Raw genomic sequence first — 17,787 nt, forward strand, 5'->3', positions numbered from 1 at the left:
TGAACGCTACCAGCCCGCTGCTTTCCAGGAAAGAAAGAAAAGAAAAAGAAAGCAAGCGCCGGGCATCCACCAGCTCTGGCGCGGGACGCCCAGCAGCGTCCAGCCCCTCCGGGTTGCGACCCCCAAAGCCAAATTGTAGCGTTTAACCCGAGGCAGGCAGGGGAGCGCAGGCTCCCTCCCGGAGCGGAGCAGGAAGGGGAGGATGAGGCAGAGCCGGGCGGCACCTGCCGGGGCTGCGCCTTGCACGGCACGGGCAGGCAGCGCTCCGAGCGCCCCGAGGGCTCCGGCAGGATGAGTGCCGGCGGGGACGGGGACAGGGATAGGGATGGGGACGGGGCCAGCAGCAGGACACGGCCAGAGGCAGGACAGGAGCGCAGTGAGCCCGGGCAGAGCCGCCCCAGGTGCGCCGCTCCCCGCGGCGGAAGGGCGCGGGCACCGCCGCTCCCCGGGGGCTCCCCGGTTCCCCCCCTTCTCCCCCGCCCCGGTCCCCCCCTTCTCCCCCGCCCCATTTGCACGGCCCCTTATTATTCCGGCTCTGCCGCCGGCCGGGCCTCGCTCCTGCCTCTCTGCAAGCGCGGAGCCGCCTCCAGCGGGCTGAGCTCTCCCCCCCCTCCTTCCTTTTTTTTTTTTTTTTTTTTTTTCCCCCCCCGATCCTCCTCTCCGTGCCCGTTCCAGGCGAGGATGAACAAACAGAGCCAGCCCGAGCGCAAAGTGTCGGTGGTGGCCCCCTTGGCGGAGCGGCCGGGGCCGCGGAAGGACGTGGAGCTGCTGCTGGTGAAGGAGCACAACGGGGTGCAGTACACGGCCAGCACCATCCTGCCCGCCGCCCCCCGCTACGGCGGCCCCGAGCGGGAGACGTGGGGCAAGAAGATCGATTTCCTCCTCTCCGTCATCGGCTTCGCCGTGGACCTGGCCAACGTCTGGAGGTTCCCCTACCTCTGCTACAAAAATGGAGGGGGTAAGCCGCCCGCCGCGCCCCGACCCCAAAAGCCGCAGCCCCCCTGCCCCAGCCCCAGCCCAGCGCCGGGCGGGTCGGGGGCTTCGCCTTCCCCTCCCTGTCCGCTCCACGGGGCTTTTCGGTGGCAAAGTGCCGTGTAGGAAAGAAAAAAAAAAAAAAAAGAAAAAGAAAAAGACAAAAAAAACTTGAGCGGTGTAAAACAGCATCTAGAAAAGTTAGCGCCGGGCTAGGGAAAGGTGGATCTGCGGTGATTGCAATGGGGGATTGGGATGCGCGCACTTCGGGGGCTCTTTCCCCTCCTTTGGGTAGGCAGGGGACTTGTTGCCGACAAAGCCTCACCCCCTGCACGCCTGGGCACCGCCGGCCACAAAAAAAAGCTGGCCCCGGATACCCAGAATTATCCCAGCTCGGGGCCCTGCGCTCCTGCAGCCCCTCAGCCCCTGCAGGCAGGGCCCCAGGGAAGGGCAGGTGCCAGGAGCAGGGGTGGGCAGGAGCCCCCCAGAGCCCCCCAAAATGGAGAGCCCCCGGTGAGCCCTGCGTGGTGCGGATGGAAGCTGCCGGGTGGCGAGCGGGTGCTGTAGGGTGGCCGGGTAGGGCTTGAGAGCGTGGTTGCCTGGTGATAAAGGCTGAGGGTTCATGCTTGTAGCATGGGAGACTTGCTGCCCAGGGAAAGAGGAGGGTGGGATGGGAAAATCCCTGGCAAGCAGGGTTACGCCGGTCCTCAACTTAACGGGGTGCGAGACGGGGCTGGTGCTGCAGCACTCGGGCTGAGCTGGGACCTCCAAACTTCTGAGGAGGGGCAGAAAATCTCTGCTCACCACCCAGACAGGCTGCAGGCGGTCAGTACCGACACAAACCCTCTCCTTAGTTCATTATGTCCAAAAATAATTCCAGCAGCTCACGGTGCAGCAGCACAACACAGCATGAAGCCGGCAGGCTTCCCTGTCAAGCACAGGTGGAGCAGGAGCATCCCTCACACAGCTCCGTGCACACACACCCCTCTGAGCTCCCTCTTGCAAAGTTTAGGGACACGGATATGGTGCCTATATAGAAGTGACGCTCACGGTGCTCAGACTTCCTATCATTCTGGGTCACTTTTAATCACAGTCCTAGCCTGCTTCCTTTGTAATCTGCTGCTAGCTCAGGCACAGGAGGTGACAGTCTGCATTTTGTCCATGCATTATGTCAGTTCAGCTAGAGAAACTGGGATATCCATATCCACTCGCCTCTTTAATCTCAACACTTCCGAAGGGAGGTGGATAGCAAGCCACCTACTTCACACCTGCAAGAGGCACCTTTCTCCTTTGCACCCATTATTCCATACTGTCAAAGGGAAATCAGGCCCTTTACTAGCAAAGGTAGAGGGGCCCTGTGCTATCAAAGTCTACACAATGACCGAGAACTGGCTATTGGTGCAGATTATAAACGCTTTCATTTAATCTGTTCGTCAACAGAGAACAAACAGCAGCAGGAAGCATCACAATCAGTACCTAGGATGTCATTCTTGAGCACACAGATAACGTAACAACACCCTTTGCTAGCACTTAAGAAGACTTTTTTCAGTATAAAATAAAAGGTGGGATAACCCTGATGGTCACAAGTCAGCAGCAACAAATGAGGTCAGGAAGACAGAATGAAGACACATTAGCTATGGCTATTTAAGGACAAACTAACTTTTACAGTTAGCTTGTGTTTGGCTTAATGAAGTTTAATCATATTGAGATTGTTTTTTCCTTTTCCTATCTATTTGATAGACCATGGCCACCACCACCTCAGTATTTAATTAGGACAATTTCCAGGCCAGACCCTGAGCTGAGAAGTAGGGAATGCAGATACAGGCAGGGTCACTGACTCCCTTCTCTCTTTACAAGACTTGTCTCTATGCTACCTTGAACGTCTCCCATCCACTGCCTCCATGCTGTAGGCATATATCAGTTTCATTTAGCAGAAACTCCTGTAGGAGATTCAGCCTTTAAAAGTGCTTTACTACATGCCATAAAAACAAAGGCACTACCAGACATGGAGAAAATTTAATTACATCGTCTTAGTACTTTTGTTAGTAAACTTTGTCAACTCAAGCTAGTCGAGGATGGGGTACAAACTTGTGTGTCTTCGACAGATTGACACAAAAAAGGCAGTGAAAAGGAAGCATCTTGTGATGCCACAAGTTCTAAACCACGAAGATATTTTAACACTTTTGTTTTCAGCATAGCTGGTGCTATCTAGTAAAAAAAAAAAAAAAAAAAAAAAAAAAAAAAAAAAAAAAGAAAGTGTTATCCTTCCAAAATCTACACCCACCGAGGTTCTACAACTGCTTTTAAATATTAAATACGAGTGTTTAAGGACACTGAAGTGGTAGAAAAGGGCATCTCCCTCTACATCTGAAAAAAGTGACATGTGGACTGCTATGTTCCTAAGACCAGCTATGATTAATTAGGGATGCCAGCAGACACACACACACTAAGGGCCTTTCTATGCTTGTAAAAATAGGTGGTTCTCAATCAAGCGTGAGAACTTGCAGGACCTCAGAAGGAAGGTATAAATACACACTGCATTCCCTCAAAGTTGAATTTTACAAGGAGATAGACGCATATACACACCCACGTCTTACTAGCCAAATCCTCGAGTTTCTTTCTTTGGTAAACTCCAGGGAAGTTTCCTGACTAAAAACTAGAGACAGAGGCTTTTGTGTTAGATCCTGAAGTCCCACACAAACAAAACTCCCATTAGTTCACTGAGTTTTACTGACACAAGGCATACACTGCCCAGTGGTACCTTTATAGACATTTTTATGGTATATAACTTCAGAGACAACGCTGGTTATGGTTAAAAATATATAAATATGTATTTGTATTTTAACAAAAACAACTGTTTGTGGCTCCCAGTAACAAAAGCTAGAGAGTAGGAAGCATCCAGCAGCAGTAACCGCTGAATGAATAGCCAGAAACATCTGTGTTTTGGGAGTTGCCTGCTGGGACACCCCAATGGGACTTGTGCACAAAGATAGATGGCAGAATGTAACCCTTCTGTGAATGACTGGGATTTTTGGAAACAGTCTTCAGCTATTAAGAAAAATAATCCCAAATCTTAAGTAAGATTTAAGAAGCTAGAGTGTTTATCCTTTGTATCAGCTACCTCCTTCCATAGGAGTTGCCTGCCTTACCGGGGCAGGCACAGATCCAGTGGCTGTACTGTAACATGAAGCCACAGGAAACTTCCAGGACAGTTTTGTATGAACCAACTGGACGAGACCTTGCCCTCACGGACTACTTGGAAGCAGGATATGCCCACTGTGTATCCTGAGAGACCTTATAAAATGACAGGGAGGCTCCGTACAGGAGGTGAATTTCTGCAAGCTCTCATTAAGCAGATAAGGGGATACTCCAGAAAGGGGGGAGAGTCTCAAACATTGCCTTGTCAGTTTGGCAGATGACCAAACACCACATCTGACACATATTCCAGCACCCCTCACAAGACAAAGGAAAAGCACCCTTTGTGGCAGATCAAGGACTTGTTGTGCAGTCCAGTCCTGAGAGTTCAGAGCAGCAGGGCATGTCGCTGGAGAAATCAGCAGCCACGGCTGTTTCTGCTGCCTGTTCTCACAAGTGCTCTTCCCTCATTATAAGTCATTTCTGGCAACAGCCCCTTTGCGGTTTGTGTGGTTTTTGTTGGTTTCAGTAACAACGACAAAAAAAAGATTCCCTAGCTCTATGAATCTGTTTGTAAGTGGACAACATAAATGCACTCAAGACAACTCCTTTATAGCATGTCCAACCTCATGAGTGTTCCCCCGATCAGTACGAGGCGATGCTGAAGCACAGAAGAAGAGCATTAAAATTAGACTCGTGGCAGTTTAGGGAAAGATTTATCTCGGTAATTTGGATTACATCTAAAACGGTACTGATGCCAAGTGAAGTTGAGTAATGCCTGGTATGATTAACTGATGTGCTCCCTGTGGGGGAGGATGATGCTCAGCCTTAGGTAACCACGCTATTGTCGATTCCATACCAGATACTCTTAGCATTAACATTCTTCATTTTCCTTCATGGTCATAAAAAAAATAATATTTCCCACTGAAATTTAGGGAAAAAGAATTTACCAACATAAAATAGTCCTTTTTGTGAGCCAAAGTATTTGCAGTCATGTTCAGACTACTCATTAGGAAGCATGTAATTGTCGGATTAGTCACCAGAGACTTATTGTATCATAAGAATCAGATTAAGCTTTTCATGAATTTACAAACAGCTGCAGATAAATATTTTAACAGTTCTCTAGCTGTCATAATATACACTTTTAATCTCCTCTGAGATGTTATTTTCTTAAACGTTTTTAGACCACATTATTTCTAGGAGAAATCGTTTGCTTCAAAGAACAGCTCACCAGCAATCAATGCACTTCAGAAGAGAGGTATCTTACAACTTATCCTAACGCTCTGTTGCTTATCCATACTTCCACAAGCTCTAGTGCGGGACTTAGCAATCCACAAGCACAGGTAGCACAGACAGCATACAACCAAATCCAAATATCCCCTACTGTACAGATTTTATATGTATATATAAATAAGTATGGCTAGTGCACCATTTGACCAAAAGCAAGATCTGATGCTGACCTGCAGCACCTTGCTTTTCAACCAGGCTCTGCTCCCTGCCTTACACCAAGTGTCTGCCAGTAAATTTAATCACTAATTTGAGAAAGAATACAATCTGGCACTTTACCTTTCAAAGGTGGCTGACCTTTGCCTTGTAATACCACTGTTTACATTACAAAATAGCATTGATGATGGTAATAAGTGAACTTTGAAGCAATCTCACAGCAAGGACTATGCCAAGAGTATGAGTCATTAATCAATCAAAGCATCGATGCAAATTGAGCGATTCTGGTTTCCTAATTCGGGTTTTCAATTCCCATTATCGCATCGAACCAGGGACCTCAGACAGGTCTTGAACTATTACACTGACCCCCATACCGTGGCTAAGAGCTTTGTGCTGCAGGGCTTCGTGTGACATTTGGGACAAACTCTGCTGTGCCATGTGACAGTCCCTTCCTCCCACATTCAGTGGCCAGCTCACAGTTGCTCTCTCCTTTTCGCACATGACTTCATCACTCCTCTTTCTTCCCCATGACAATCATTTCTCAGCTGGTACATACAGAGCATGGCTTCAGTGAGGCTCACCAGTGCCATAGCTCACATGCCAGCAGCTTCTCTGAAATTCCCTCTTCTCCCTCACTTGTCCATCAGGCTTGCTGGCTCTACAAAATAATTCTTCAAAACTGTAATTTCCCCAGGGCTACAAGCTACTGTATTTTACACCTACTGCATATGAAGCATCATGAACACTTGACAAGGAAAAACTGAGTATTTCTTACCCACATCTTTTATCAATTCTAAAATTGTGGTTTCTGGCTCTGGGGTAAGATACCGTGAACCAGCGTACAATTGGTGCACTGTATGCACCCCCAGCTAAATACCTGGCTTAACAGGAGTTCTCTGTCCCTGAGCAATTCTAACAACCCTTAGCTTGACAATTTTACAAAGGTTCTAGAGCAGGTTGCTTGTATTTAGCTTGAGGTCAGACCACATGAGGACCATCCTGTGGTTAGTGCAGGGCAAGCGTTCAGAACTGACCTAAGAGATGCTCTGATCAAACTGGTGTTCCAGCTTCGCTCCTCCTTCTGACCAAGCCGATACAAGAAGCTGGTGTGACCCAAATGAGCTGGTTTTCTGACAAAAGCAAAGCCTTTTTCTCACCACGAGGAATGAACACACTTTGATTACCACTCAGAACTATTTTACTCTGAACTAAGAGGAAGAAAAGGCATCAAGTAGCAAACTGCTATCTTAGTCCAGTTGTTTGGGAATCTAAAATCTGCTTAGGGTTTTTTCTTCCCCTCCATTTCTGGTGCCCTTCTCAATTATGCTAAGCAGCTGAAGTTGTGAAATACCCCTGGAAAGCCATTCTGCCAGGACAGGTATCCTTCCAAAACAAGTTCTCTAAGTCACGTTAGCAAGCTTTCAATGTTCCTATTAACAGATCCACGAGTTTCTTATAGTTTGCCCAGGGATACTCAATCAAGCTGAGACAGCAGGCATCCAAGCTTCATCTGTTCCTAGGCTGTTTCTCACTGACATCTTTTTAAGCTCCTTACTGACTTCACTAGAAGCAAAGGAAAACAGCAAGGCCATATCAGGAGAGCAGCAGCCAACAACCCGTCTTTACCAAAGAACCCAAAATGTCACCTGTTCGGTGAAAATGTGAATGCAGCTACAGCAGCCTAAAGAGAGTTATTTCAAGGCAGATTACTTTCCTTTCCAGACTTAAGTATGAAATATGCAACAGGATGCTAACAGAACTACTTACACGTAAGATGAGAGGGAACATACAGTTTTAGCAAGTGTTTAGATATGCTACGAGGGAAATTATGATTAAAATCAGTCCACAAATTACTGAACCTCTTGCTGTGAATTGAAATGGAAACAAATAGTTTAGGGAAATCGGAGCAGTTCTGAGCACCAACATCAAATAGCCCATGCCTGCAGTTCTGCTGTGTGTAGGGGGAGTCTCTTCAGCTGTGCTCAGCTCTGAAGCCTTTGTCCCAGGTTCACCAACCGATTAAAGTTAACTGTAGGGTGCGTCTCTATTACATTTGTACTGTGAGTTCCATAGCATTTAAATATTACAATTACTAGATGACATTGTACCTAATTGCTCTCAGCGATGTTATAAAATAATAAAGCACCACTCTATACTTAGAGATATATTTATATTAACATACTGTAATTCAGGAGGCAGGAGACAAGTTTAAATGGAGTCTTGGTGTAAGGCAGCTCCAGATCTTTTAGTCCTACCTCACTCTTTGTATTTCCCAGCTGCACTGTACATATCCATCATACAGAATATACAGAACCGTGGTACTGGGCTTCAGGGAATCTCACACTGACAAACAGCTGTTGTGATTAATTTGCAGCTAACTCTTGTCTTCTCAACTTGAAATGTGACAAGAAATTTTTATTATTATTATTGAAGTTGAAATAAGTTCATTCACAACAACTCCCCCGCCTCAATCCAGTTTCAGTGAAGATGATGTAAAGTTTCTGGGATAATCACACATACTGTAAACCTTCGGTTTCCCTTTCTCAGGACGTTTGGAGGCAAAGCATCCATGTCAGCAGCTTTACGCATATCTTGACAACCAATTATTCCCTCCTCCAACTCCTTAATCTTCCCCTTTGCTGCCTCTGAGTTGTCTTGGACATGGCACGGCAGGAGTTCATCCTAATTGTGTACATCTTGTGCACTGGTGCCCAGCTGAGAATAGTTTCCTATGAAAGGCTCTCCTGCCACTCAAAACTCTACTTCCTAAAGATGGACATCTGGGTCTGTTGGGAAACTAGCACCAAAAGTGCCCAGCCCAGCCCAGTTTTCGTGGAAGTCCTAGAGAGAGAACTGTTGTATAATTCAGCATCTCAGCTTCTGTAGGGATTCACCATACTTTGTTTAAGCCTTGCTGATTTTGAAACTTTTATTTCATAAAGGTGGGGAAAGGGGATAGTTGGAAAGGAAAGGAAACAGTTAAGGTCCTTGCACTGTGACATGTTCTTCATGATGACCATAGGAAAAACAAAACTCTAAATTACTTCTCAAGGGTATCCTTTGTTTTACTCTCACTCCTCCTTCTCCTTTCCCCTATTCTGTATTTAAACAAGTTTTGCAATCTCCCTCTAAAGCATGACAAAGGTGACAGCACTGACTCCGAGTTGAGAACTAGGATCTCCCATTCAAAACCAGAAACTGTCAGCAGGGACTCCTGGCTACACCAGCCACACGTTTCTTTGCACCCATATTCATCCACAGCAAACTCCCAAGTTTCCAGCACAGAACTCCGTGATAACCCGTTAATAAACACAACTCAGACAGGAGCGGGCAGGCAGTTGTCTCTTGCCAGTCCATAAATGCTTTCTGTGACTAGCGTCCTGACTGCTGGTACGCAGTAAAACAAGCTGCCCTTATTATACAGGAACACTTTTTATAGAAGATTGTAATTTTTCCAGTGCTCCTGCCCTTTAAGGCTTTATGAGCACCATCACTCACTTCCAAAGGCACAATTAAGTGCAGAAGCTGGGCTATTAATGTAGACATTAACTGGCTGCTATTATCTGACTATCTCTATTGTTTAAGAATACATGCTAATTTAAGCATCCAAAACAGGATCCAGTGCTATCAGACTGGTGCTGCCAGACTACGCAAATATGGAGCCTTTCTTGGTTTGTTTGGCTATGAAGTGCTTCCCTAGAACACGCGCCTCACACTGGCCTGGCAAACAGCAGCAGAGGAGCAGGGCTTGGTCCCACCCCACCGAAGTACACAGGAGTTGTGATTCCAGCAGCAGCATATCGCTCTTTCACAGTTTTATTTCAGAGCTGGAGAAAAAAAAGTGTGATTTCCAAGCACTGCAGTTAGTGACAGAGCGAGCAAAAAGCCACGTCTTGCTACAGTGCTCGTGCTAGTTGGAGAACCAGCTTTTGTGGAAGGATCAGGGCCGGGCTGTTGCATGGCATCTGCCTCTGCTGAAGGCTGCAGAAGGGTGGGAAGCGAGCAGCGGGTTTCTGGCCGCGGGCAGCAGGCAGGAGGACAGGCTGCCTGCCTGCCTCGCTGACCGTACAAACAAGCTGTTACCAAGGGCCCAGCATATGCACTGAAATACGCAGCCGAGTGCTGGGTATCTTATTTTGGGCTATTTATAATTTATTCTGCACCTTCTGAACTATGCATACTAAGTAGCACTCCTCACTGATTTAACTTTTGTTTCTCCTTCTCCCTTTCTCTCCTCTGTAATCCAACTCCTCTTGCAATGCCTGTCCTTAAGTACACCAGAGATGTCAGCCCGTTAAGATCTGCATTTCTTGAGGGAACTACCATACTGATGTCAAATTCCAGTTTAATTTTAAAAAGAGAGAGAGAGAAAGAGAGAGAAGCTGGACTTTTTCTGGCTGGACTTTTTCACTTTGCGTAGCACAATGACACAAACTTTCTTCAGACCACAAGGTGGAGCAGTAGACCCTTACAGACCTTAGTAGATCCAAACCTGCCAATTCACCTGAAGGCAACCTACTGCATTTGTAGGAAGGAAAATGACCGGAGGACCTAACAGGGTGCTTTGTGACTTTCAGATACAGAGCTGCCCAGTACCAGCAACGATCACTCCAAGCAGATCCTTCTTGGATGTCCTGATCCATTTCATTTAGCACGCAGTTAATAGGAGTGGCTTTTAGTGATGCCTGATGCACACCCAGGGGTTGCCCTGTCAGCACAGCCATGGAGATGGCAAGGAGAGTCCAAGGAGCAAGGAGAGAAATGAATGCAACATTAAAACAGAGATACTATCCATTCCCTCCCAGGAATGCTACAGGAGAAAACAATCTCTCCAAGTTTAGGGGGCTGTTTGTTCTTTGCAGTACCCCCACACGATTTAGCTTTGTAAAACCACCAGGCTCCACACAGGCTGTCACTGCAGTAAGAGCTGGTTTGGGTTTTCTGTTCTAGTATTAATGTAACACGCCTGCCAGCAGGTCTCAGTGCCTTGCCTTCTTGGTAGAAGTATTTCAATAGCAGTAACAGAAAGCACAGAACAGTATATTGGAATAACTATGATATTACAAAGTTTAAGGCCAAGCGTTAAAAAACACTTATCAAAACATCAAGATCACAGGTCAGGACTACTCAAACAGCTGCTATCAGGATGCAGGACTGTCTGTCCACTGATAACCAACGAGGCTGATGCTAGAGAAAGCTCAGAAGTTCGTGCCCCCGGCCAAGGAGCCATTCTATACGCACACGGGCATCCTATTTACTGGGTTTATCACAACACTGAGGACTAGCTCATGCTGGGGAGTGCTTTTGTCTCCTCTCTAAAGAGAAATGCAGATGTGTCAATGAGATCATGAGGCAGGTGTTGGCGAGACCAGAGACACTCCAGGATTTTGTTTTGGGGAAGAGTTTGATCATTTGCTCCTTTTCTGCAGTTTGTTTCTCATTTACGTATAGTTCCCCAGCCTTAGTTAAAATCAATAGATTTGTAAACCACAAGGGAGAAATCCTGACCCAGCTGAAGTCAATGGGTGGTTTTTTTCCATTGACGTCACCAGAGCCAGGATTTCAACCCAAATAACAGACGTCTCTCTCTTAAGGACTCCTAAGTAGACAGAATTTCCAGACTAAGAATTATGTGAGAAGAAAAACAGAGGAAAGCAATAAAAAACTATTCCAACTAAACTGATACAGGAGACTTCCACTGACCAGTAGCCGATCTGCGCTCAGTGCAGCAGTACAGCACTTCAGCAGGCATGCAGAACGTCAGGGCTTCCATAGATGATGGTCATTAATACACAAAGCAAATTTACTCTGAGACTGAGACTGTGACCTCGACATTCTCCTGCACAGTGCTCCAGCAGTAAAAATGCACTATTTTAAGAAGTGCTTTTTACTCACAGTTTCATAGAGATAAATGATTAGGCAGGAATCTTTTTCTAGCTCTTGCAGCTGAGAAGAAGAGCTGGGAAAACACAAAGCAAGCATGAGACTCTGATAGACAGAAGGCAAACAAAAGGACTGGACTAGAAGACCTTACATTTTAAGATACTTTGACCTATTCTGTAGCCTAATGCATGGTGTGGGAATTTTTTGATTACCAGCTGTAGGAATAGAACTGGCATTGGTTACTCTCTCCCTCTGCTCTTCCCTAAAACAAAGTGACAGAAAAGTGTCCAGGCTATCTTTAAATTGCAGCGTGACCCTTCACCGGTGCATATAGAAGCTGCTGACAAAATCCCTGTCTCTAACTCAAAATTAAGATATTTGGACATCTTCAAGATCACCAAGTTTCCCTCCTAAATTCTGTTTTACGATCGTGGGGTATTACGTGTTCAAAAGCTGTTTAGAAACATGAAAAAAAAATAGAGCTGTGATCCATCCAAACCACCAAACTCTGCCACGCTGATCTCTCATGAGGTCTGTGTAACCGGTGAACAAGATTGTCCCCCAGCCTGCAGTGACAAAACAAGAAGGATTTTGCTTCAAACTGTTCCTAAGCCTCTGCTTCACCTGGGCAGCGAGCTGTGATGGGTCTCAAGGTCATGCTCGCCCTCTCCCCCAGCATTTCAGCCAGGCCCACGCAGGACGGTAGTGTTGGAGTGCCCACTGCACTGCTTGGCCTGAGGGGGAAACTTACTTTGCTGCTTGGTCCTATGTCAGGAGCATAGGCCCTTAAATGAGAACCACCCTAAAGCTTACATTTCCAACTTAAATAAAAACTTTAGTATGATTGACGGCCACAGAAGAGGGAGAGTTCTGGGACAGAAAACGAAGGATGTGGCTAGCCAGTACAGCAGGACTGATGTAGCAGTGTGGTTTGGTAGTGGTTCCCTTTCAGAGCAAGGGAACATCTAGGGAAGCAGTTCCTACCATCCTCCTGTTGCAGTGATGTTACTGAAAAGCTTTGCTTTGTGCCCGCAATGCCCAGATTCTCAGAGAGGCCGCTTGCTGGCCATGCCTTGCATCTGGAGTATTACCAGCATTGCCTGAGACCAAATGCAGTGTGCTTTTTGGTTTTTCCCCCAGATGGAGAGGTTTCCCATAAAGAATGTTGTGACACAGCTTGTGTTTGTCACTGCTTACAGCAGGTACCAAGTAACGAAACCGCAGCCACTAGAGAGCCACCCTCATCTAGGCCTCCCGAAATGTTAGCGCAATCTGATAGCAACCAAAATTTTGGTAAGAGGGCAGAGGTCTTGCGTTGCTCGTGGCAATTATGCAGTAGCATCCATCACTGTAATGGTAAATATACCCAAATATTCAAAGCATCACACCCCCATAAAGGTTTACAAATAGTGATGCAGCACAGAGCTTACAAACAAAGAAATATTATTTATGGCTAGACAGCACACTGCGTCATTTCAAGGCTGGCTGTGTGAAATACACAGTTTTACACTGCATACAGCATGCCTAGTAACTATGTACCAGCAAACTGTAGGTAAAATAAACACCTCCCAGTAGTGCTGACAGAAAACATAGGTGGGTTTAAATACAACACAGAGAACAACTTTGTACTGTATGGAACTGCGTTCGCCTTCTACTTTCAAGCCCTGTGTCAATATGCATTATAAATAGTTTACAGTAAGTTATTCCGCTTCCTCTAGAGGCGTGAGGAAGAGCATTGATCCTGAAGGCTTTGTTTGTAATGGCTGAGAGTAAAGCTTGGATTGATTAGATTTCTTAGAGATAGGAACGCACAGTGCTGCTATACCTCTGCTTTATTGACAAGGAGAATTTAGCAGATTCTGTTATGCAAGAGTTCATAAAAGGTGAGATAGCACAGAAAGTATTAACAATAATAAAAAGTATTCTAAATAAATCTCTAATGAAGCCGAGAAGGAAAAGAGCACTTTGCTTTGGTCATTGTGCCCCAGCGAATTGGATTTACAACCTCAGATTGGATTAATCACTAAGCGGTACAGCAAGTTTTAAGCGTACCTCAAGATGTTTATATTTGATTCTTCTCTAGCAGAATTTTGAAGCATTTACCTCCTGTTGATTCACACATTAATCCTCTCGAAAGCTGCCTGGCACTTGTCTAGAGCTGATTTAAGATGTCTTAAGCATTTTGTTTCACCTTGGCACAGTTAGGAGTCTCATGGTGCCTAAAACAGGTACTGCATCCCCTCCAGAGGGTGCTTAACCTGGGGCTGGTTTTTATTTTGATGACTAAAGGCAACCTGCAAAAGAGAAGCAGCCTGAGAGGAACACCCCACATTTGAGGTTGTGCTATGAACCACACACTGTACTGCTACCCATGTAGAGCAAAGTACACTGAAGATACCCCATCCCACGGTGTACATCAACTACTGCTATGGCTCTAATCACCGTGGCTCTAACTAGCACACTGGAGAAGTCCTGTCACCTCCCAGCAGGCACCCAGTGCAGGTGCCATAGGCAGGAGATGAGTCTCCCTTTATACACCCCATAAAATGTACCCCAAAGCAAGCAGCTCCCACAAGGGCATTTGTTGGCTGGGTCTTGACTCCAGACTGGAAAGACCAAAGCAAGGACTAACAGCGCCTAACCGAGGGGCTGGAATCCAGCGGCTTCATCCCAGGCTCTGGAAGCAGGAGGCACATCTCAGGGATGTAATTTGGCACATGTGCAGCTCAGAAAGTGGGGAGGTAACGTGGGTACAGGTGCCCACCTAACTCTTCACCCTGTCAATACGCAAACCTGCTACACCAAGAAACACCTCTAAGTAAGGAGGGAAATTTAGACAGAAAAGCAAAACAAAAACATCCATGACATTAATTCATCAGCTTAGTTTACTCGGTCTGTTCAGACAATGAGAAGGCTGCAATGCTTGGATGCAGCACTTGCACACCTTCACAGGATGAAAACAAAGTAATTAGGTTAGATGTTAGGAAGAACTTCTTCACTGAAAGGGTTGTGAGGCATTGGAACAGGCTGCCCAGGGAAGTGGTGGAGTCACCATCCCTGGAAGTCTTCAAAAGACGTTTAGATGTAGAGCTTAGGGATATGGTTTAGTGGGGACTGCTAGCGTTAGGTCAGAGGTTGGACTCGATGATCTTGAGGACTCTTCCAACCTAGAAATTCTGTGATTCTGTAATGCAGGGCGTTTTAATTTCTCAGGGAAAGCACAGGTAGAATCAAATGTCATATATAAAATAGAAATATTATTTTATTTTTTTTAACCACCAAAGGTGAAGCAATAAAAGGATCTGCCTGGTGTCTTCCAGTCAAAACTGTACGTTTCTCTGCATGAAGGTGGCTTATGTTTTTCAGGAAGTTGTATCAAAGTACCTAACAATCCCTTCCAGAACCAAAATCGGATCCGTGGATACTGAAAACATTCATTTCAGTATACAGCACACTGAAACAAAACAAACAAAAATGAACATAGAAGTTCATCAAGGAGGGAGAAAAAACCATGACTAAGCCCGTATCTGAACCAAAGTAAAACAGTAGTTGCCAAAACCTCCCTGGCACCAAGCAAGGCCTTCCCTACACTTAAAAGAGACAGGTAAAGCTGAGGAAGTATTTCCTCTCCTGCACATGCCTGTATTCTGCACATTACAGAAAATTCAGCACGTTTCAAGGACAACTTGTCACATGGGGTTATGTTATTAGGGATTTTCCAGTGCAGGAATCAAGCAAAACCTGCTGATCTTGACCTATAAACTCACAGCAAATAGCTTCTGATGTCTTCAGTCAAAAATACTCTTAGCCAAGGATGTTCTGCTACTGATAAATCAGAGTACATTTTGACAAACACTTTGATTTTCTACATCTCGAGTACAGCCTACACCTTACAAGGGTGGTTTTGTTGATATGATTCAGTTGCAGGTGAATATATCCTTGTGTCACACCTAATAACTGCAAAGTTAGGAAAAACTGCCAGCAGTGGAAAGCCAGTAAAATGACAGATAATTTGTCTCTTGATTTAGCACCTCTTAAGCTTCTAGTCATGCCTGTTACGAAGTAGTGTCCCTCTCTAGCTGGGCATCTGCAGGCTGACCCAGCAGCTCCCCTGACCGGCACCATCTGCCCAGCCTGGGAACAAAACCCCCATGTTTGCACCTCCTGCAGTCACACTCCTGGCAGATGGCAATGGCCAAATCCTCTTCCCAAGCCAGCAGCAGTGAAGGTCAGCAGCAGAAATCCCCTCCCAGAGCCACCCTGGACCAGCCTGACTTGCACTGTCCCAGCCCCATCTTGTTTCTTTATTGATTCTTTCGCTTCCCATCCAAGAGCACAGGCCAGGGGTCTGTTCTTATACGTCCCTGTGATTATCTTTGAACTACACCCTGTTGTAAATGTGATCATTTCATTAATTTATGTAAATAGGACCTTAGCCAAGGTCTTGGGTGTAATTTATGAATGAATCATGCTGCTCTGAGTGGCTGGGTATATTTAACTCTCATTAATTTGTTCAAAATAGCTACTAATGGGTTTCTTGAGCTCATTACTCTTGTAACAGAAGCCAAAGAGATGACTGGGTTTGCATGGAATAGTGCGGGTAACCCTTTCTGTTACATCCCAGTGACCAGCTTATAAATAGACTGCACTTCAAGTTGCTTCAAGTGTTTTCAAGGCAGCAGCAGGTTAACAGCTCAAGACAAAAATAAATAAATAAATAAAAGCAGGCTTCAGTTGACATCAGCCCGTGAACAGCATTGAACCATTTCTGGAAACTATTTGTTTTCGTTTTCTTTGAGTGAAAGGAACACTATTAAAATTGGAATTATGGAAAAACTGAAGGGTCTGAGTCCAAACAGAGCAGGAATATAAATAAGATCAGATCTAGCAATGGTTTTTGTTAGAGGGAGTAGCTAAATATAAGGGCTTCAACAGAAACATGCCACTCACCATGGTATAGCTCCACTGGTTTTATGGTGCAGAAATACTTCCCATAAAAATGTTGCATACTTGAAGATTTTATATGTGCAAAGTGCTGCTGAAGTTTTTATAGCATGCCATGCGATCTGTTTTGCAGAAAATTGTTATTTTTGACTACTATCATCTACCACTGGCAGGGCTCAACATCATCATACAGCTGCTGTTAAAATCATATTCTTGGCTTTGACACAGGGGTTACGTCATGCTCCTCCGCATCTCTGGCTTCTCTCTGTTGTGCTGTGCAAACCCTTTTTGCTTTTACTCCGGTCAGTAAACACTTGGGTCTGCCTGCCCACCCCCGGGAAGAAAGGGGCAGGCAGCAGCAGCCCCCGCCAGGGCTCAGACTTCAGCTGCGACAAATCCCAGCCTGCTGCACGCTGACCTCCCCCGGGGTGCTCTCTGTGGCTGTGCTAGCCAGCTGGCAACTGGTCCCAAGACCCAGAAGTAATGTTTGTGTGCTCAGAAATGCCTACAGTTACCTTGTTTTTCCATCTCTGGTGGTCTTGTACAACCTAGATTTCGAGATCTCTGCACTGGGGACTTCCTATTTTATTCACAAGAGGCTGCACGGATTAGCTGCCACCCACCTTGATGTTGTCCAAGCAAGCTTACTGCACTGTCAGCTGTTGGCTGATGTTGTTCCAGTTCTGTTTACTTACAGGTTGAAAAAAGCAAGCGGGGTTGATACAGAGATTAGCTTGTATTTGAATTCACCAACTGGAAGATCTTTGTTTTTAGACTCTATTCTTGCAGAAATGCTGGCAACTCTCCTATCTGAAAATATACTGCGATACTTGCCCAAAGTTTGTTGTTTTAGCAGACATCCCTGCCAGTTAACGTTTTGACTCAAATATCCATGGTAACAAAGGCAGAAGGCTAATAACAGCCTGGCATGAATAGTTCAAGATTGTTTCAGCTAACCCTGGCCCGGCCTCCTTCTTGTATGGGCATCGGCAAGTCCTTTTAGGACAACAGCAGCTGTTTGAGTTACTAATGATTTAAAAAAATCATTTTGTGCTGCTTCCTTTCTGGTATTCGGGAGTGAGATGAGTCCTTGTAGGACAGAGGAGCGTTTAGGGCTGTCCTCCTCTCTGCTCACTCTTTAAGGAGGTTGCAAAGAACAGAGGGAGGAGACAAACTCTTCAGGTGGGTTCTGTTCTATCCAAATGAAGAAGTCCATTTGGCACTGAACTCAAGAATGCAAAGCCTGTCTTGTAATTTGTTAATGAAATATAATAGATTTTAAAAAAAAAAAAAAAAAAAAAAGCAAACTTGTGCAGCTTTCCACACGAAGTTTCACACTGATGGTTTTGTAGAAGTGGGGAGTTTCATCTCATCTAGTTTTGCCTGAGACATATGGTTTTCTAACTCCAT

At 45.7% G+C, this 17,787-nt stretch overlaps 1 protein-coding gene across 1 annotated transcript in view; it reads left to right on the plus strand.

Moving 5' to 3' along the window:
• Positions 1–681: 681 nt before the first annotated feature.
• Positions 682–17,787, plus strand: part of SLC6A2 (solute carrier family 6 member 2) — a gene marked incomplete at its 5' end in the record, with an annotated part of 66,177 nt that continues 49,071 nt past the window's right edge. Inside the window, one exon of the mRNA XM_082769713.1 lies at positions 682–958. Coding sequence (XP_082625839.1) covers positions 682–958 — 277 coding nt within the window. The remainder of the gene's footprint in view (positions 959–17,787) is intronic.

Source organism: Aythya marila (genome assembly GCF_965140915.1).
Source record: "Aythya marila genome assembly, chromosome: 12".
Classification (NCBI taxonomy): Eukaryota; Metazoa; Chordata; class Aves; order Anseriformes; family Anatidae; genus Aythya; species Aythya marila.